General features: G+C 38.1%; 2 protein-coding genes across 3 annotated transcripts in view; one reads left to right on the forward strand and one right to left on the reverse strand.

Moving 5' to 3' along the window:
- Positions 1-3,371: 3,371 nt before the first annotated feature.
- On the forward strand, positions 3,372-15,230 carry hnrnpub (heterogeneous nuclear ribonucleoprotein Ub). 2 transcript variants are annotated; one of them, XM_067417801.1, is made up of 13 exons: positions 3,372-4,006; positions 5,078-5,192; positions 6,972-7,045; positions 8,174-8,313; positions 8,403-8,502; positions 8,594-8,706; positions 8,787-9,050; positions 11,781-11,900; positions 11,984-12,281; positions 12,368-12,637; positions 12,745-13,028; positions 14,331-14,429; positions 14,596-15,230. In XM_067417801.1, the coding sequence occupies exons 1-13, from the start codon at positions 3,553-3,555 to the stop codon at positions 14,644-14,646; spliced, it is 2,382 nt and encodes a 793-aa protein (XP_067273902.1). In that variant the 5' UTR covers positions 3,372-3,552; the 3' UTR covers positions 14,647-15,230. The 2 variants fall into 2 exon arrangements, with proteins under 2 accessions (XP_067273902.1, XP_067273903.1); XM_067417802.1 differs by having other exon boundaries at positions 3,373-3,979.
- Positions 15,231-20,070: 4,840 nt separating this feature from the next.
- The window catches only part of lft1 (lefty1), a 7,994-nt gene continuing 6,180 nt past the window's right edge, over positions 20,071-21,884 (reverse strand). Inside the window, exons 3-5 of the mRNA XM_067417810.1 lie at positions 21,504-21,747; positions 21,152-21,391; positions 20,071-20,459 (exon numbers count right to left, since the gene is read on the reverse strand). Of these exons, the coding sequence (XP_067273911.1) occupies positions 20,135-20,459; positions 21,152-21,391; positions 21,504-21,747 (809 nt within the window). The 3' untranslated portion in view covers positions 20,071-20,134. The remainder of the gene's footprint in view (positions 20,460-21,151; positions 21,392-21,503; positions 21,748-21,884) is intronic.

Below are 21,884 nucleotides of genomic sequence, written 5' to 3' on the forward strand. Positions count from 1 at the left end.
AATGGGAGAAACTGTCCAAAAATAGGTGTGCCAAGCTTGTAGCATTAAATATATTTGATTTTTATTTGCAATAAATTTTTAATTGTTTTACTTCTTAAATATATTTATGATGTGTGTATATGTGTGTAGACATAATTATACACAGTAATATACACACAAACACACACATACATATATATATATACAGGGAGTGCAGAATTATTAGGCAAATGAGTATTTTGACCACATCATCCTCGTTATGCATGTTGTTGAAAAGCTGTATAGGCTGGAAAGCCTACTACCAATTAAGCATATTAGGTGATGTGCATCTCTGTAATGAGAAGGGGTGTGGTCTAATGACATCAACACCCTATATCAGGTGTGCATAATTATTAGGCAACTTCCTTTCCTTTGGCAAAATGGGTCAAAAGAAGGACTTGGCAGGCTAAGAAAAGTCAAAAATAGTGAGATATATTGCAGAGGGATGCAGCAGTCTTAAAATAGCCAAGCTTCTGAAGCGTGATCATGGAACAATCAAGCGTTTCATTCAAAATAGTCAACAGGGTCGCAAGAAGCGTGTGGAAAAACCAAGGCGCAAAATAACTGCCCGTGAACTGAGAAAAGTCAAGCGTGCAGCTGCCAAGATGCCACTTGCCACCAGTTTGGCCATATTTCAGAGCTGCAACATCACTGGAGTGCCCAAAAGCACAAGGTGTGCAATACTCAGAGACATGGCCAAGGTAAGAAAGGCAGAAAGTCGACCACCACTGAACAAGACACACAAGCTGAAACGTCAAGACTGAGCCAAGAAATATCTCAAGACTGATTTTTTTTTTTAAGGTTTTTTGGACTGATGAAATGAGTGAGTCTTGATGGGCCCGTGGCTGGATTGGTAAAGGGCAGAGAGCTCCAGTCCGACTCAGACGCCAGCAAGGTGGAGGTGGAGTACTGGTTTGGGCTGGTATCAAAGATGAGCTTGTGGGGCCTTTTCAGGCTGAGGATGGAGTCAAGCTCAACTCCCAGTCCTACTGCCAGTTTCTGGAAGACACCTTCTTCAAGCAGCGGTACAGGAAGAAGTCTGCATCCTTCAAGAAAAACATGATTTTCATGCAGGACAATGCTCCATCACACTCGTCCAAGTACTCCACAGCGTGGCTGGCAAGAAAGGGTATAAAAGAAGAAAATCTAATGATATGGCCTCCTTATTCACCTGATCTGAACCCCATTGAGAACCTGTGGTCCATTATCAAATGTGCGATTTACAAGGAGGGAAAACAGTACACCTCTCTGAAAAGTGTCTGGGAGGCTGTGGTTGCTGCTGCACGCAATGTTGATGGTGAACAGATCAAAACACTGACAGAATCCATGGATGGCAGGCTTTTGAGTGTCCTTGCAAAGAAAGGTGGCTATATTGGTCACTGATTTGTTTTTGAATGTCAGAAATGTATATTTGTGAATGTTGAGATGTTATATTGGTTTCACTGGTAAAAATAAATAATTGAAATGGGTATAAATTGTTTTTTGTTAAGTTGCCTAATAATTATGCACAGTAATAGTCACCTGCACACACAGATATCCTCCTAAAATAGCTCAAACTAAAACTTCCAAAAATATTCAGCTTTGATATTAATGAGTTTTTTGTGTTCATTGAGAAGATGGTTGTTGTTCAATAATACAATTAATCCTCAAAAATACAACATGCCTAATAATTCTGCACTCCCTGTATATATATATATATACACACTCCTGAACAAAATCTTGTTTAAAACCATAGCCCAAAAAAAAAAAACGCACAACAGTACTAAAAGTGTCAAAAAAGGACTCAGTAGTGAGTAGCCCCACCGTTCTTGTTTATCACTTCAAAATCTCGTTTCGGCATGCTTGATGTGACTGTTTCCAGGAGGCTGGTGGGAACGTTGCTCCATGTGGTGAAGATGGCTTCACGAAGGGCATCCACGGTCTGGAATTGACGTTCATTTTTGTAAACTTCCCTTACCATCCATCCCCAAATGTTCTCAATGGGATTTAGATCAGGGGAACACGCAGGATGGTCCAAAAGAGCAACGTTATTCTCCTGGAAGAAGTCCTTCTTCAGACGGGCTTTGTGAATTGCAGCGTTGTCCTGTTGAAAGACCCAGTCATTACCGCACAGACGGGGGCCCTCGGTCAAGAGGGATGCCCACTGCAACAGATCCACATAGCCAGTCGCCGTTTGACGCCCCTGCACAACCTGAAGCTCCATTTTCCCATTGAAGGAAAAAGCACCCCAGATCATGACGGAGCCTCCTCCACTGTGCCGCGTAGAAAACATCTCAGGTGGGATCTCCTTGTCATGCCTGTAAAGTTGGAAGCCATCAGGACCGTCCTGGTTAAATTTTTTCTCGTCAGAGAATAAAACTTTCTTCCACTTTTCAATGTCCCATGTTAGGTACTCCCTTGGAAATTCTGAACAGGCAAATCTTTTTAGGTCTACCACTTGACTTTTTTGTCCCATAACTCTCAGGATTTTTTAAGAAATGTAAAATGACTGTCTTACTGCGTCCAACCTCAGCAGCGATGGCGCGTTGCGAAAGGCCTTGCTTGTGCAGCTCAACAATCCTACCACGTTCATAGAGAGAAAGCCTTTTTGCCTTTGCCATCAGGAGATCTTGACAGTATGACTGCTTGAAGGACAATGCCATGAAAGCCATTTTTGTGTGCAGATTTGACCTTTTTATGGCTATGGTCTTAAACTTTTGATCAGCTGATAAACAGCCTATTTCAGTTTAAATGCAGTTTTCAATAAATTGCCTACTCTCTATTTTTTGTCTCTTGCTCCTGTTTCTTCTTTTGGCATTTTGAATCAGCACTTACAACCCAGTTATGATACACAAGTGGGAAATGTGTAAAACTATATATATATATATATATATATATATATATATATATATATATATATATATATATATATATATATATATATATATATATATATATATATATATATATATATATATATATATATATATATATATAGAAAAACACAAACTTTTTTTAATTTAATTCAAATAATTTAACAATATTTTTCTTGCTTTAGGCATAAACTCCCTTATAGGCTAATGTTGTTCAATATTTTTTTTTTTTTTTTTTTTTTTTTTTTTTACAATTTCAAGTGAATGTATGATTTAAAGATGCGATAATTGGTTTGGAAAACATTTTTTTTTTCAACATTAAAGTTGAATGTCATGATTTTTAAACTTTGTGTTTTGATTTAAGTCCTTAATTATAGCAGAACTTATGCGAACTACTTTTTAAAGACCCGCAGGGGCCCTACTCAGGAACAGTCTTTATGGTCGTAGGCATCTAGCGTTTGAACCATAGGTTTGAACACGCCCATGTGCAGTTGCATTGGGAGGGGTCTAGCACCAGGCGCCATTGAATTGTTTTGCCGGTGGACACACAAACGCAGAATCCCCGACACCGCTGCTGTGCGCAATTCAGAGAAGCAAAGCGGCCGTCGGCTCTCCCAGGACTGCAACATTCTAACAATCGAGTCTTCTAGTTTTCATAGACCATATACATTCAACCGACACCATGAGTGAAATCAACGTAAAAAAGCTTAAGGTGAACGAGTTGAAGGACGAGCTCAAGAAGCGTCAGCTTTCCGATAAGGGGTTGAAGGCCGAGCTTATGGAGCGGCTGCAGGCCGCGCTCGACGCAGAGGCCCTGACCGAAGATGAAGAAACTGTCGCGGCAGAAGCACCAGAAGAAAAAGAAAGCGATGGAAACGGGGTTGCAGTCGCACAAGATAGCGTTGGCGAAGAAGAGCCAGAGGGAGAGAGCATGGAGGCCGAGGTGCAAAATGGAGACAAGAGTGATGCCGCTGTTGTGGGTGATGGTCAGGACGACGAAATGGGTGAGGAGGAGGATGGGGACGCCGGCGTGGAAATGGACAAAGCCTTCGATGAAGAAGAAGAGGAGGACGACGACGAAATCATTGACAAAATCGACGATGAAGACGGTGAGCCTGAATCTCATCCATTAGAGGGTGAGCTTTTTGAGTCAAAAAATGGCATTCTAGACGCCGGGAGTATCATGTTCACGTGCGCTTTGAAGCCGGTGAGATCATCTTTTAGCATACGTGGCTAACGGCTAACCGGTGGCTATTGTGTAGATAGCTAACGAGCTAATCCTGTCGGTTTCACTTTACTAGATTGTTTCCAAGTGTTCTAACTGAGTTGAGTTTAAGATTTTGATGGTTTCATTCTTTTTAGTCGCGTCAGCAAATCTACTCAAATCACCCGCGCGAGCCCTTTGTTGTTAGAGGTTTGTTGGTTATTGTTGATATTTCGTTACGATAAAGGGAATATTTATATTCTAGTGTACATCTAATTGATTTGTATGCTTTATATATTGTTTTTATCTCTCTCTTTTGTCTCTTTTTCTCGGTTTAGCTAGTTTCAGAAAACGCGAATTGTCTCGCGGGAGGATCGCCTCGTTGCATGCTCATGGCGGGTTGCCCTAGCGCGGATACATATGTTTCTCTGCACAAAACCTCACGGTAGACAATGCAGTAGTGCGGGGATTATAGTGAAATAATAATATTCTCGGCGGGTGATACAGTTTGTGTATTATACGGTGGCGGAAAAGTATTTAGAGCCTCGAAAGAAAGGTGCATTGTGTAGTTTCGATTCAGTTGGCTAGAAGGCGCCATTTACTTCCGCACAAGGTCAGTTCAAGATGTGTTGATGTTGTTTGTCGTCAAATATTTAAACATTGTCTGGCTAGCCCGCTTCAATAGGCTAAATATACAAAAAACAATCTTATAAAAATGTATTTGGTTGTGAATGCATTACATATTGTAGAGAAAAGCACTTAAAACACAGAGTAATTGCACCACTTACATTTGTCTGATCTGCTGTATGCAATCAGATCAATGCTTGCAATTTGAATCCTGTATGCCATAATGACATAACCAAGCAAAGTATTCTGTCTGATCAGAGGTGGTCGGTTCATTTTGTAACTCTGAAATCCGAGCACTCCTGCCGTGTGGGCCACCCTTAAAACCCAGGGTCCAACACGTCCGGGCATTTCATTACTGTTTGTTTTATTTTCAAAGGGGATGCGGACAAAGACATCAGTGCTGATCAGAAGAATAAGAAGGGTGTTAAGAGACGCCGAGAGGAACATGGAAGGGGCTACTTTGAATTTATTGAAGAAAGCAAATACAGCCGGTAAGGATGGGAGTAATGGCCTTCATTATCCCCGAAGTGCCACTTTTAATATATATATTGGCTTTAAGTGCCAATGCCTTACCTAAAAAAATGCAACCCTCATCTACCTCTTAAAGTAAAACTTTGTTGGGGGTCATTCCTGGCTAATACAAAACACCTTACCTTCAGAAAGCTCATGAAACTACAACATTTTAAAAGTGCTTTATTAGAAAATAACTGTTATTGTTACACACACACTCACGCTGTTGTCAGGCTGACTGTATGCGCGTGTGGCGATTCAGACAGCGACCAATGACGATAGCACAAGATGCGGCTTTTGTCATGGGGGGGTCTGGGGGGAGGGGCGTAGAGTTCGCACAGTGCATCATTACGTAATGGGGCGGTTAAGTAATGGTAATCTAGCAAATTGTTGTTTCAATCTTCAGACGTTCCTTCGTCGTTTGTGTGTTTTGATTTGTTTTCTTTGTGTAATCTAATTCTGAAAGGTTAAATTGTATATTTTTCTGTTTCATTTTTGTGTATTTAGATAATGTGCAAATTGTAGTAACTTTTCCTTTTAAAGTTTTTCGTTTGTGGTCGTCAGGTAAGTTCAACCAACCATTTGCAAACTTGCAACTCTTCACATTGCATTAAGAAAATGACATTTATTTCCATAATGCATGTTCTTTCTCTTAAGTGTGTGGTGCCCAATTCCAGACAGAATACATTCTTTAAGAAACTTCTGCCTAGGTTTAATTTTCTGAACCAATGTTTGGATGGCAAAATGTCTGAGTCTGCTTCTTTCATTTCAGCATATAGAAAAAAAAAAATGTAAATATTTTAATGTATCTAAATTACAAAAGTAGGGGCTCAAGACTGAAAAAATCTCCAAAGGTGTTTGATACTTTGCGAGTTTTACTGTAGAAGTTTATTTTTCTAACAGAAATTCTAGCAATTTCTGACCCAGTTTCCAATGAAAAGCTATTGGTTTATTAAAAGGATCATCTTGACTGGGCAGACACTTGAATTTATAGGGCCTGGGAGAACTTTACAATTGTGGCAACTCCCATACTCAGAAATGTAAAGACATGTTTAATGACCCTGTCATTACAGGCCCTGAGGTGACATCTGTGGCATTCTCTTTGGTTACCATGTTAAACAATTTCAATTCCTCCTTCAGTTTGTAAAAACAAGTGCCTAAAAGTCTATTTGGCAAAGATACTGTGTGCTATCTACATTCTAGAATGTCGGATTTTGTCATAATGGGAAAATTCTATTTCCATGTGTCCTGTATTATAAACTGTTATTCTAAATTTGCTTTATATAGAAATTATTAATTTATACCCTTTTTGTTGTCTTTTGTATTGTCTGTATAGGCAAAGATGGACCAAAACAGCTGTATTGTCTTAAGCTTGTTTTGACTTTTCCAGAAAAATCTGCATGTAGATATTATATAAATATCCTTAGCCTTTTTCAGTCCATGCCTAATTAAATGAAAAGATAATACACCCTCTCTTACATAGACATGGCCACTTTCTATTTCACCACCAAGTTTTCTTTCAGGCTTCTTCATGGGGTAAACTGGTAAGCAATGATGGCACATTTTGTACTCATAATTGTCAAGTCACAAAACAGTAAAAATGTTGTGAGCAGTCAATGTAAGTTAATGCAAATCTCCTGTTGATGCTGCTGTGGCTATGAGGAAGGACCTCACCTGGACATGGGAAGCATGCCAGTCCATCAGAGTCCAATTTGTTTGTTTTTCTCATGGAATTAATGGCTTTTTGCCTCTTATTTCAGGTCCAAGTCTCCCCTTCCACCTCTGGAGGAAGAGGATGAAGAGTTTGATGACACACTGGTCTGCCTGGATCCCTGTGAGTGCTTTAAGAAATGAAAACCCACTGCTATGTTCCTCATGCCAGAGTCCGGGCTCTCAAACATACTTTAAATTATGAAAAGTTCTCTTAGAAAATATCAACCTTGAATCCATTTTAGTTTTACCTTATATACTGTAGTGTTTTGTTGTTGTTGTTCTTTTATAGTTTAGCTTGTTACTCAGCCTAAAAATAGCCTAGGAAGATGTAAAACACCAACCAACCTTTGTTAGCTCACTGACTAGGGGCTGGATTCATGAAAATATTCTCAAGTTTGTTCCTAAGTGCAATTCTTGAAAAATTCGTAAGAAGTTCTCAAATATATTCTTAAGAAGATCTTAATTTTTTTTTACTTATGAAGAAAATAAATGGTGCTATTTTAATCTAAAAAATTAGCATATCATGAAAAGGTTTTCTAAACAAGCTATTAACCTAATCATCTGAATCAACTAATTAACTCTAAACACCTGCAAAAGATTCCTGAGGCTTTTAAAAACTCCCAGCCTGGTTCATTACTCAAAACCGCAATCATGGGTAAGACTGCCGACCTGACTACTGTCCAGAAGGCCTTCATTGACACCCTCAAGCAAGAGGGTGAGACACAGAAATAAATTTCTGAACGAATAGGCTGTTCCCAGAGTGCTGTATCAAGGCACCTCAGTGGGAAGGAAAAAGTGTGGCAAAAAACGCTGCACACTAAGAAGAGGTGACCTGACCCTGAGGAAGATTGTGGAGAAGGACCGAGCAGTGGACTTGTAATGCTTAATATTTAAAACAACCTAATAAATTAGTTAAATATCTTACATTTGGGTATTTAAAATAGGTAGGAGATTATTCTAACTTTAAGAAGTTATTTACGATGATTTTTAAGAACATTATTTTCGTGAATATGAATACTTAAAATTTGTATCTTAAGAACAATCATAAGAAAAAAGGTAACATTTTTAAGAAACGTTTTTGGGAATACAAAGTATTCTTATATTGTTTCTTATGTTAGAAAATAAGACATTGGCAGTTAAGAATTTTATTCTTAAGAATGGTTTGTGAGTCCGGCCCCCAGGATTGTAGAAATGTGTGAAGTTTCTGTTCTTGGACTAACAAACTCCTTCCAATTTTCAATGTCTCTAGACAATTGCGACCTTCATTTCAAAGTCTCCCGTGACCGATACAGCGCCTCCTCCCTTACCATGGAGAGCTTTGCTTACCTTTGGGCAGGTGGCCGTGCCTCCTATGGTGTAAACAAGGGCAAAGCCTGCTTCGAAATGAAGGCGAGTACCTGTGACATTATGTAAACAGATGAGGAAGTGATGAATTTTAGATCGGTATGTTATTTATGTCATGTCTCCTGCATTTGCAGATCACTGAGAAAATCCCAGTCAAGCATTTAAACAGCAAGAATATGGACTTCCATGATGTCCATATTGGCTGGTCCCTGGCTAATGGAAGTCTTTTGCTGGGTAAGTAAAGTTAGTTATTAACATTGTTCCTATGTGGCCACTGTAATAATTATTATTTTTAACGCATAGGACTCTTATATTACTGTTCTAGGTGAGGAGGAGCATTCCTACTCCTATTCAGGCAAAGGGAAGAAGACTTCAAACTGTGTGACTGAAGACTACGGGGAGAGTTTTGATGAAAATGATGTCATCGGCTGCTTCATCGTAAGGCCCGGCATTCATGTCGCTCTCACAATGTGTTCACATTTATGTTCTTGGTGGTAATTTTATTCTGTCTCACCTAGAATTTTGAAACTGATGAAGTGGAGATTTCATATTCCAAAAATGGCAAGGACCTTGGTGTGGCTTTCAAGGTCAATAAGGAGTCCTTGGCCGAACAAACTTTGTTCCCCCATGTTCTCTGCCACAACTGTGCTGTTGAGTTCAATTTTGGTCAGAACGAGACGCCATTCTTTCCTGAAGTGGAGGGCTTCACCTTCCTGCAAAAAATTCCTGTGGATGTGCGTATCAGAGGACCTAAGGGACCGGAGACCAAGAAAGATTGTGAGGTACTCACCCCCCCCAGACCATTTTTTTCCTTTTCTACCTATAAACTTTGAAATATGAATATACACTACCATTAAGAATGTATTTTTTATTCATGCTTTTATTATGCATGGATGTGATAAATTAGTTACAAAATATTACAAAGGAGTGTTTTTTTTTTTTTCTCCATCCAAAAATATTAAGTAGTGCAACTTTATTCAACATTGGTAATAATAAGAAATATTTGGCATATTGGAAGGATTTCTGAAGAAAATTAATCTTTTCCAAAACAGGAATGCATTGGATTTTAAAATGTATTTTAAGTTCTAATTTAATAGATAGACATTATTACTAGGGGTGTAATGATTCATCTACTTCATCAATGTATCGATTTATATTCCTATGATCCAACTACATCGATCTGTGCTCGGCAAGTTGGCCTTCCGGACGACATGTATCGATCTAATATCATTTTAAAAGGTAATCAATCGATTGTATCGATAATAGGAAATAACGCATTTGATTACAAACAGACTTTATATGGATGGTTTTTCTTAGCACTTTTAATGATAAAGCCGTTAAACGTTACTCAGTCTGCCTATACGTGACGTCAGCCGCACGCCCCAGCAGCAGCGACGCAAACAAAAAACTAAACATAGTGCGGACAGGATTTGTCATGACAACGGATGACAGAGCAGAAGCCAACGAGCGAGACATTATCAAGCCACCATTGCGGTCCAGCACGTGGAAACACTTTAGTAAAGACAGAGATGTTCTTATTAAAGGGTAACTAAACCCCTGTTCACAGCCTAACTCCGCCCTCTGGCAATATTTGAAAAATGCTGCAAAAGTGGGCAGAGCCCAGCGGAGACAGAGGGGACGAGACGAGGGCGGCGCTGAGCGGGGGGCGTGCACCTGAGACCCGTAGTGACAACTTGTTTGACAGCTGTCAGACTCGCAAAGATTGATAGTGACTGGAGTGAGGACAGTAGTTTTGCAACAGAGCGGTCATCTAAAGTAGAGGACTTCTCTCCACCACCTTGACCTGAAGTGGAGGAGGGTGAAATGTCTGTAGACACAGAGTTTGTTGGCTCAAACTGCTTTAACTCCCGATGCATACGATGCTTTCATTCATTCATTCATTCATGCTAGCGAAGCAGCAGCGCAAGAGAGAATGAGATCACTAACTAATCTATGAACACTGAACAGCCATATCCTTATACTGAATGCCACTAAAAAAAATCACAGGACCAATAAGTTCAAACCTAATAGCCTATTACAACAGATTTCCTCATATTAAATATTCCTCATGCATTAAATAAAAGTTAGACTACATACGCCCGCAGTCTAGCACATTACGGATTTGTTGTTCGTTACCACGGCAACCATTTGCGTGTCAGGGTTTGTCTGAAAGCGTCTGAGGTATGAAAATTATCTGTAGACATGACAGGTGGCAAAACTATCAGAAGAAAAGCTTAACATGTACTTACAACTGCATTATATATCTGTATTTTCTTAATTAGGATGTTGAAAGCAAGTGAAGAGAAAGTTTCATTCATAATGTTTCTACTTCATTTAACATGAGCGCTCATACTGGACTGAAGCCGTTCTCATCATGTGATCAAGGGAAAACATTTCTCAGGGCGCCAGGGGCGTGGATAGTGAGCCGTTGGAAGTACAAACCTACATAACGAAGTACCATAACGTCCAATAGGAAAATTCAACTGCAGTAGCCACCGTTCAACCTTAAGAGGGCAGCACTAAGACGTTTTTATACCATATATTATAGAATTTAAACACTTTAAACCCAACTGTCAAAACATTTACTCGACTCAATGAACAATAATAATAAAGCTCCATTCTTGCAGATCATTAACTAAAAAAAGTTGTTCTAGGGTTTAGTTACCCTTTAAGTCGCTTGCTGTTTGTAGTAGGAGTTTCAGCTACTGCTTATTCAACCTGAAGAGATGTTGATTGCACTTTATTTTTGATATTAATATTATATTTGTAATATTTTTATGTTGAAAAACAACAGCAAAAGTAGGAGGTAAAGCTACTGTTAATTAAGCCTGAAGAGATGTTTGTTTCACTTTATTTTTGATATTAATATTGTAATATTATTATTTTAAAAAACAAGCAGAAGTAGCAGTAGTAGTATGTTGGTTGCACTTTCTGTACTTTTTGAAAATGAGAGCAGAAAAGGTTAACTTCCTGTTAATTAAACCTAAACTGTTGGTTGCACTTTATTAAAAAAAAAGTGAACACATTTGCCATTAATTGTTTACTTGTTTTATAATTAATTGAAACCTGATTCTAAAAGAAACAACAGGAATCTAGGAAACTTCACCTGCAATTATTAATTTCAGTCACACTGATTTCAATTTTCGGTTAAAAAGTCACTGAATCGTTTCGGATCATATCGCCCTTGAATCGTATCGACAGCCTTAAATCGTGATACGAATCTAATCGTTACACCCCTAATTATTGCTAATAAATACTGTTTTTATTTGTATTAAATTATATTGTATTACATTGTATGAACATATATTATTTTAAATGGTACTATTTTTTTTTTTTTTTTACTGTATTTTTGGTTAAGTAAATTCAACTTTGAGCATCAGAGACCTTTTAAAAACATTTTGAACAGTAGTGTATTTAAAAACCTAAATGTTTGACATGTGTTAAACCACATGATAGTGGTTAATATATGTTGTGCATGCATTGATATGATTGTAATCACTGTTGTTTTCAAGGTGATCGTCATGGTCGGCCTTCCTGGATCTGGAAAAACTGCTTGGGTAAAGAAACATGTTGAAGAGAACCCTGGGAAGTTCAACATCCTCAGCACCAACACTATCTTGGAGAAGATGATGGTGAGTTTTTTTTTTTAAACCTTTTTGTCCAGTCCTTCTTAATTTCTGTCGTCTTGTCTAATCTCCTTTTTTTGGATTTGCAGATTGACAGCATGAAGAGGCAAAACAAAGACACAGCAAAGCTCTCTGCCATCTCTCAGCGTGCTCCTTTGTTCCTGGGCAAATTTATTGAAATTGCTGCCCGCAAAAAGAGAAACTATATATTGGATCAGACGAATGTCTCTGCACCGGCCCAGAGAAGGAAGATGTGTCTGTTTGCTGGCTTCCAACGCAAAGCTGTAGTGGTCTTCCCCACAGATGAGGCCCTCAAGGAGAGAGCGCAGAAGAAAGCGGAAACTGATGGCAAAGATGTACCTGAGCACGCTGTTCTAAAAATGAAAGGTGAGATGTGATGTCATATTTCCCCATTGCAAAAACAACCTGATACATAAATTAGGTATACAAAAGCTGTGTTTACCTCTCCACAGGTCTCTACACATTGCCAGAGGCAGGAGACTGCTTCTCGGAGGTCACCTTTGTGGAACTGCAGAAGGAGGAGGCTGTCAAGCTCTTGGAACAGTACAAGGAAGAGAGTAAGAATGCTTTGCCACCAGAGAAGAAAGCAAACCAGGGTACCGTGACCCCAAGAAAGGGAGGTGGACGTGGCAAAGGGCCTAAAAACCAGTTCAGTAGGGGTGGTGGTCCAGGGCCACGTGGAGGAAGAGGTGGATTCCAGCCCCGTGGGAACTTTAGAGGATGTAAGAGGCTTTTATGGACTCATACAAAATGTTTGTACATGGTGCTCTTCAGCGAGCTGCCATTAAGAAGTTGTATTTAAAATTAAAATCTTTTTTTTTCCTTTCAGTACAAGCACCACGTGGTGGTGGTTTTAATCGTCACCCACGTGGCTACATGCCACCGCCGCCACCACCACCTGTCTACAGAGGAGGGTTCCATAGCCGAGGCAACTTCAGCAGAGGTGGAGCCGGTGGGATGTCCAGCCGGGGAATGGCTCCCAGGGGTGGGCACATGAGGGGTGGGCACATGAGGGGAAACAGGGGTGGAGCAATGAGCCGTGGAGGGCCTGCGAACAGAGGTGGTAACATGCACCGTGGTGGCGGACCCAACCACAGAGGACAGTTTCAGCAGGTTAGTTTGTGTCTTTTGCAATTATTGTTTTTGAAATAAATCTTTCAACAACTAAGACTGCACAAAATACAATCCAAATGGTATGTTGTGAAATATTATTGCAATTTTTAAAATAATATTTTTTTATTTTAATATATATTTTTGACATGTCATTCCTGTGAGGCACATTTCAACTTAAATTCAAAACAACTCGTGCATAATCCAGCTCAAAATATCTTACATTGGATCAGTTTGGGTGTCTTTGCTGACCCCTTAAAAATATGTAAGGATTAATTGAATTGAAGCGGAGTGGCTATTACACCTCGGTTGTGCATTATTTTTCTAATAATTCAACGGCCCAGAGTCAATTATTCCGCTTGTACTGCGGTTACCACACCTCAAGACATCGATCTGGTGATCGATCATCTCTATTGTGAGTAGGACTATTTCTTCCATGTCTTATCCAACAGCTCTTTTGCTAGTTCTGAAATGTAATTTTAAAGTTGGTAAAGAAGGCTTAAGCCATTGATAGCATTCTACTGCAGTTATTAATGAAGTTATTACAGAGTGAGAGCGACAGACACACACAGAGAGTGCTTGTGTGAATTAGGCTACCTCTGTGCGTCTCTAAACAGTGACGTTATTACCTCGCTAGTGAAAAAATATCATGTGTAGCCTTTAAGTTGCTTTATGCTGGTTTTTGTTTAGTTTTTTTGTCTTCTAATTTTCGTTATTACAGTTAACTATGCAAATTGATATGGAGCTGTAATCCGGTATATAGAGCGGCCTGGAACTACAATCACTGTGCGTTTCCCAGAAAATAATTGTACACCTCAGAACACTCATCAGCCCATCAGATTCAAGCATTTAATGGCCCCGTAGTATAAAACAAGATATTTCATGACTTTTACCTCTAAATGGTCTTATAGCTCTATATGGAGCAAATTAGCTGTTCCACTGGGTCCTTCAGAATGCATTCAAATATGCATGTAGACATTGTAAAATAATAAAGTTTTAGCGTGTTTAGTTTGAATTGAGCATTTGTTAGGTTTTTAGTGTATACTACTCCATTCATTCCTAAAGGGGGGAAGGATGGACTACTTTTTAATTTATTATTATTATCCACATATGCATAAGTCTAAAATTTCATTCTTTACACTTTAACTGTCACTTTGGATCAGTTTAATGTATGTATGCTGAATAAAATACTTTTCTTGTAGAAAAAATTCTGACCCCAAATTTTAGTTCATATAGTACATTTTATAAGCCTCAAATTAATCTTACTTTGACAGAGAGAGTAATTTTGAATTTCCACATTCTTAGAAATTCCGCGGCAGAGGAGGCCAACAGCAGAATCGTGGTGGTTTTGGCAACAAAAACGGGTCTTTCGCTCAAGCCTTCAACCAGAGTTGGCAACAAGGGGTGAGTGAAGTTATGCATGTTGAGAGCGCCAATATATAATTGGGTCACAAATGAGTCCTTCCAATGAGAAATCTAATGAAAGATTGGCTATAGTTTCCAAAATACTTCATAACAAAATTAAAATTTGTAGTCCATTTGTCTGATGACACTTTCTTTGACCCTTTAGTTCTGGAACCAGAAGCCATGGAATCAACAGTACCACCCAGGATATTACTAAGTGCACATTTGTATTAAAGACTCGTGGCCTCTGTTGCACTCAGATGCACAGCCACAGAATATCCATCCACTTTTATGGTCCTCGTTTATTGTAATTTTTTTAAAGGAAGTCCATTTTTAAATGAGAAGCAAGTGGCAAACAAACATTCCGCCTCTGAAGTATACAGTCTACGTTCTACATGGATGTGAGATGGCTTCACTCTCTCAGATTTTTGTAAAAATGTATTTCCTCCCCGTTTTATTTTGTATCACAGCTTTGATATATTGTTATATCAGGAATCACTGCATATGTCTTGCTTTGAATTTCAGGGTTGTGAATTTTATTCTGTAAAATGTCATTTTTACTCACTGTAAATTATTTTATTATTTTAAGTTCCTTTGCGTAAGTTGTAGTGCATATAAATCCCTATGAACCAATCTTTTCAAAGCTTTTGTCATATTCATATTTACTCAGCAACTTTTCATGTTCAGTGGAGGAGTGACAATATTGTTCGCTATTTGCATATTCAAGGTTTTCTTTGTTAGCCCAGACTGTAAGAGTTACTTCATAGGTTTGCAATAAAAGATGTGCTTGCTTTTCTATGACTTTTTATGGCTTTTGACTGATATTTTGAACAATCCATTTCAAAGTGCTGATTTGTCTCTTAATTCAGCACTTTAAGACGTATTATTTTGTTGTCTTCCTATCTTGTAGGGCATACGGTGGAAATATTTGTAAATTGTATTATTGTGACTTGAAATGCACTGAATAGTTTCAAAAGTAAATTTATGCATTTGTATCCAAGAAAGCAAGAGTAGCCAAAATGAAATGTGTATCTTCATTGAACTTAGGCTTATTTACACAATTCAATTTTTTGTCGTCAAAAACTTCAGTTATATTGTGCGTTAAGCTTATTAGTGAGTAAAATTTTGTGGCAACACATTTAAAAATGGTTATACAAAATCTTCTGCGAGTAACCACTATATTGATCTATTTATTAATGCCACTTTTCCAGTGCATTGAAATAGTGGCCTTGTTGACAACCCTTTCAGATATAACAGCCAGCACATAAGTTCTTTTGTATGGTAAATTCTCAAATGCATTATTAATGCTACATGGATTGAGCTGTGAAACACTGCAGAGTGGAAGGTTACATCAGAATTTATTAAATGATATGAATTCTCTCAGTTTAAATGACCTGCGTTTTGATACTCGTCATTCAGACCACAATATCACTCACCCATGATGACATCAGCAAGACATCCTGTTTTCCACCAAGACAGGCCCATGACTTGTTTCAATAAATATATTTCTTATAAAGTGCCAAATGGCCAAAGAAAACGGGCAGCTATTTTTGACTTAAATTGGTGTATTTTATTATGTAATAGTTTAAGTGGATTTTTTTTTTAACTATACCATTTAAATTGATGTAAAAGTGTTTTGTTTCAAGTTTTTTTTTCTTAAAATGATTTCATATAGGATGAGATAATGACCCTGTCCCTTATAAAAATTAGTGGATATAGCATGGCATGAGAGATTTGCGATTATGTCTTACTACACAGCCCTTGCTTGAGCTATTTTGAGGACGAAAATGTCTTTATTAAATTGTACTAAAATGTGGCGTTATGTGTTAAGATATGGCAGGTGGTAAGATTTATGATGTTTGTATTTTGCCATTGTTTTCTTTTTTCAACGAGATGAATGTTCAAGTGTTTCATAATGTAAGGAAATGTCATTAAATAATGTAATAAATGTCTGAGATAAATCATTGTGTTTTGTTCTCTAATGCAAAGTATTTCTCTTAATATCACTTAGTAAAATGGTTACTAATAATGTCATGAAATAAATGACGAGGATTTTAAAGACAGCGCGATTATTCTTAAAGGTTCTGTGTGTAAATTTGATCGGCATCCAGTGGTGAGGTTGCGAATTGCAACCGCTCACCCCTCCATTTAGAAGCAGAGAAGCTACGGTGGCTGACACAGGACAAAGATGTCATCTGAGACGAGCTACTAGCTAGTACTCTAAAGAGCAGTTTGTCCATTTAGGGCCACTGTAGAAACATGGTGGTGGAAAATGGTGACTTTACTTGCTAACTTCCCTCCATCTCATTCACTGGGATGTGCGCCATTGCTTACATTGCACGAGTGCCCACTACTGCTGGAACTCAAACATAAGGTTTTTTGGAACACATTAAAGGATTAGTTCACCCAAAAATGAAATTGATGTCATTAATGACTCACCCTAATGTCGTTCCACACCCTTAAGACCTCCGTTCATCTACAGACACAGTTTAAGATATTTTATATTTAGTCTGAGAGCATATCCAAGTGTATGCACACTATACTGTCCATGTCCAGAAAGGGAATAAAAACATCATTCAAATTTGCCAATATGTGACATTAGTTGGTTAATAAGAATCTCTTGAAGCATCGAAAATACATTCTGGTCCAAAAATAACAAAAACTGTGACTTTATTCAGTCTTCTCGTCTGCGTTTGTTTTCAAACCTCAAATAAAGATTCAAATGGTTATGAATCAGCGTATCGATTCATGATTTAGATCACCAATGTCACATCACGGCTGCGTCCAAAAACCTAGGCAGCTGACTCGTTGCCTCGCTGCCTTATCAGACAATGACTTGTAAGGCAGTGTTTTGTGCACGAAGGCACCTCACGAAACTAATTTCGGACAGACTTCTAAGGTAGTGTAACAGTTTAATGATCTACAGCAAATAGAGAGCACTTTGGTAAGAACTAAGAACTAAACACATTTAATTACTACAGTAGTGATTTCGTGCTAGCAGTGACATCAGAAGTGTAATATGTTGGTAAAAAACATACATTTACACACAAACTGTCCTACAGACGCAACTTCTGGACGCCATCTTTTTTCCCCCAGCTCAATTGTCACTGAATGGAAAGCAAAGGATTGTGTGATATCAAAGGCAGCGAACGATACATGTATGCTGCCTGCAAAAATCGGTCAGATGAAGGGCTCTCAGGAGACAGGAAGTGAAGCTAACATTAGATTCGGACGCAGCTTGATGCCTTCCTGCCTTCAGATGTGTGCTCCGAAGGCAACATTTTCCAGGTTTCGGACACAGCCAATTTCAGCAGTTTGACATGCGATCTGAATCATGAATTAATCCGCTGATTCATAACCGTTTGAATCTTTATTTGAGGATTGAAAACAAACGTGGAAGAGAAGACAATGGTGAATAAAGTTGTAGTTTTCATTTTTGGACCAAATTGTAGTTTCGATGCTTCAAGAGATTCTAACTAACTAACTGATGTCACATATGGACTACTTTGATGATGTTTTTATTCCCTTTCTGGACATGGACAGTATAGTGTGCATACACTTGCATACGCTCTCGGACTAAATATAAAACATCTTAAACTGTGTTCCGAAGATGAACGGAGGTCTTATGGGTGTGGAACAACATTAGGGTGAGTCATTAATGACATAAATTTCATTTTTAGGTGAACTAACTCTTTAAGCTCTTGGTCACTTGGAATTCACTGTGGCTGATTTAAAGTCCCAGTGAACCGGAAGTAGCAAGTGAGTTTTCTTCAGTGCTGTGACGTATTTCCGGCAGGGTTTTACTTCAGCACTCCTACTCTCCATCTCTCGCTTAATGCAGACTAATGGTTGCAGGGGAGTGGGTAAGCATGTTCAAACCTAAGCTGTCAAACTGTCGTCATCTGAGAAGGAACGCCGTTTCCAGACTGGAAGTTACTTCTCAGATTTTTATTAAAGATTACCGCAACATTTTTTTCTTCTTCTGTGTAACTTGCACAGATTAATTGTTCACCCTAAGATGTGCTAACAAAGTAAATGGGTCATTTTTGATTTCATGAGGACTTTAAACCCCCTTTTTTAACTTATGAATTAATTTTATGTTCCATTCTATATGCATATATGTTGGAGAAAAGATATAAAATCCTATAGGCATAGCTGTTGGAGAAAAATATAATTATACAAATAAAAAAATATATAGTACTAACTTTGACTGCAAACATAAGCTATAAGTTATAAGTATGCAATTAAATCTCAACATAATTAATACATTACACTATTATGCTATTCATTCTCAAAATAATTAAAATATCATACTTAAGTTAAAGGGATAGTTCACCCAAAAATGAAAATGGATCTGCTTACCCCAAGGGCATCCAAGATGAAGTTGGCTTTGTTTCTTCAGTAGAACACGAATTATATTTTTTAACTTCAACCGTTAAAGTGTGTCACCTAATGTGCCACTATGTCCAACAGCCTTCAGCACCCGATCACTGACTGTAAGTGAGGGTCTGTACATAAATTTACATTTTCAGGTGAACTATCCCTTTAAGCACAGTCAGCTGTGACGTCACAATCAATAATAATAATAATTAAATCAAGTTAAATTGTTGGATATAGAGCTGCTTGAAGTGTACATTGGAGTTCACGCCTCTTGTGGTCTGATTGGTTAAACGAACAACTATCCAATTGCATACAGTCATTCAAATAATGCTCATTGATCTTACGCCTCTGAAAATACAGAGCAGACTCCCCAAACCAATGTTCAATTTTAATTTGCTTCGTCTGGTGATAGCCAGACAAGAGTATTTGCTCCCTCTGTCAAAATTGAAAGAAGGTCTATCCATATAAACTTCATAGTCCACTTTATGAAGTGGAACGCACTTCAAAATGGCGGCAGGGATTCCCCCGAGTGGAAGTGCTTAGGAAAGTTTGTGAGTGTGTATCTAAAAGTAGAAAAGTGGAAAGCAGCCTAGATAGAAATGACCCATTCTAAGGAAATATAAACATGACAGGTCATTATGTAAAGTCTTTATGCACCACTGAAAACATATGTAAATTCTATTACCTTTCTGCCAATAGATCCTCACAAATATTACACACTGCATCTTTATTCATTCATTTTTTGAAGAAATGGAAGAAAACTGAAGTTTTGTGGTTACCACTTTTTTGTATAGGCTAATCTAATTGTATCAGAACCCTTTATCCTGTATATTTAAATAAGCATATTGACACTTAACCCCTTTTACAACTACAAATTGTTCTGTTTAATAAGTGATTATTTGTGTGTGTAGAGTAAACAAGAACATAGCCTTGTGTAGGCTATTTACGTCTGCTCTACATGTGGCCATCTGCAAACACTGGAATATGCAAATGTTCTTTTAGTTTAAGAAGAAGAAAACTCACTTAATGAGTAGAGGTTTCAATGAAAAATAGTTTAATTTATATGCAGTCAAAGTGGCATATACAACAAACCCATTCTTTTTACTGCTCAAAATATAACATCTACAACTCAATCTTTTCAGTTTCTCATGGCATCATATACAAATGCAAAAATAAATGCATATCGATTTAGTAATATTTACAAATTTATACAAAGTGCTTAAGGTATGTCATAAAGGTTAAGATGCCAACACCCTTTCTTAGCCTATAACAAAGTACAGTGCGTTGTGGTGACTGGTGGTCGATGGCAAATGGCATAGTCCTATTCATACAACTGAAATGTTATCCATTGCGCATCCACACTTTTCAACAATCATGTTTGGGAATTCAGCCACCTCAATTTCAGTATAATCTCCCTTTTTCACTAAATACATCATCGGTAGCGGCGCGCTCTCCACAACCGCGCACTTTCTCTCTCCGTATCCGTAATTACGCTTCGGCTGCCGGCAGCCGCCGTTGCATCGGAACGCCTGATACCCGGACGGTTCGATGATCCAGTATTGGGTCCAAGTTAAGGCTCGGAAATTGATGAAATATTTTTCCCTGCAGCACATTTCACTGTCTTTGTTAATTTCACAGTCTCCACTAGACCTGCAACGTGAACAATAAAGGAATATTAGCACATGAGCATTTGAAATTAAACGCATCCGTTTTATTTTGAAGAAATTAATTCCGGAACGCTTTACAGCCCATCATGTTAGACATAAACCACATGTAGCCTAAACATATTTAATTACAGTAGACTAACAACAGGGTGATTCTTTTGACTATTTAACATTTTTAAAAATCCAGGAATAATTAACATAGGCCTATAGCGTGTAAAACAGGCTATATACATTTAAATTAAATAGGATATAAATTTGCCACAGTTACAAAACATATAGCCAAGCTAACCTAATTTTCAGTATATATATATATATATATATATATATATATATATATATATATATATATATATATATATATATATATATTCTCAAATAATAATATATGCTAGGCTATTATATAGACCTATTTAAATGTACTAACAATAATAGAGAATGTAACTGAAGCAGAGCACATTAGACATTTTGTTACATTTAAAAAATGCAAATGTTACGTTTAAATGTTACGTTTATTGAAATGATGATAAAGTAGCCTGATTAAAGAAACAAAAAAGATAGGCTATTGATATTATATAATATTATAAAACTATTATATTTAAGACTTTTTGACAAGGTGTAGCCTAATACGTAGCTAGGCCTAGAAAAGATTTGAATATGAAGAAATGAAGCAACGCTTACCCAAACTCCTCGAGGTTGAGGGTGTAAAGAACAAGCTCGGGTTTTCCCAGAGTGTTGTCGTTCGGATCTTGAGTTGTGAAGTGGACACACTTGGCCATCTCTGCCGCGTAACTGCCGGGTCTCTCGCCCTCGATCCACACCTCAAGGTGCATTGGCATCTCCATTCGGCTCTTCGACCAATAGTGCACAGCCTGAGTGACATCAAAGCTCTTCCAGCCGGTTTCGTGAATGGGAATCAATCTGAGGAGGTAATAGTTGCGACAATTAGCATGCGTGTCCCTTAACGCCAGTCAGCAGTGGAATTAGCATAATGGAGAAAGACTAATGACTGTCTGTGGCCGTTTCTGCTTACCTGGAATCCACTAGTGAAGTTCGGTTGGACCCGTCTCCCTGAGGTTCCACCCAGTAGATGCTCACCCTGGCGTTGTTGACGGGCCTGTGGCCTTTTCTCTCTGGGATGGAGCGCTTGTGTGGGGCTTTCTTGAACAGTTTAAGTTCTGCCATGGTCACTTCACTGTTTTCAGGGATCCTTGATGTCATCTCAAAGACCACACGTTGACGTGTCGTGTCAGAATATACAAATTCACCAGAGATGTCTGAAATAGACGAGATCAGTTATTATATATATGCCTTTACATTTTTTTAAACGACGCATTTGCATTTAGCTTATTAAAGTTTCTTTTTGACAATTGCAGCCCATTAAATAGCCTTTTTATTTGCAATGCACACTTTA

Source organism: Pseudorasbora parva, chromosome 15 (genome assembly GCF_024679245.1).
Source record: "Pseudorasbora parva isolate DD20220531a chromosome 15, ASM2467924v1, whole genome shotgun sequence".
NCBI classification, from domain to species: Eukaryota; Metazoa; Chordata; class Actinopteri; order Cypriniformes; family Gobionidae; genus Pseudorasbora; species Pseudorasbora parva.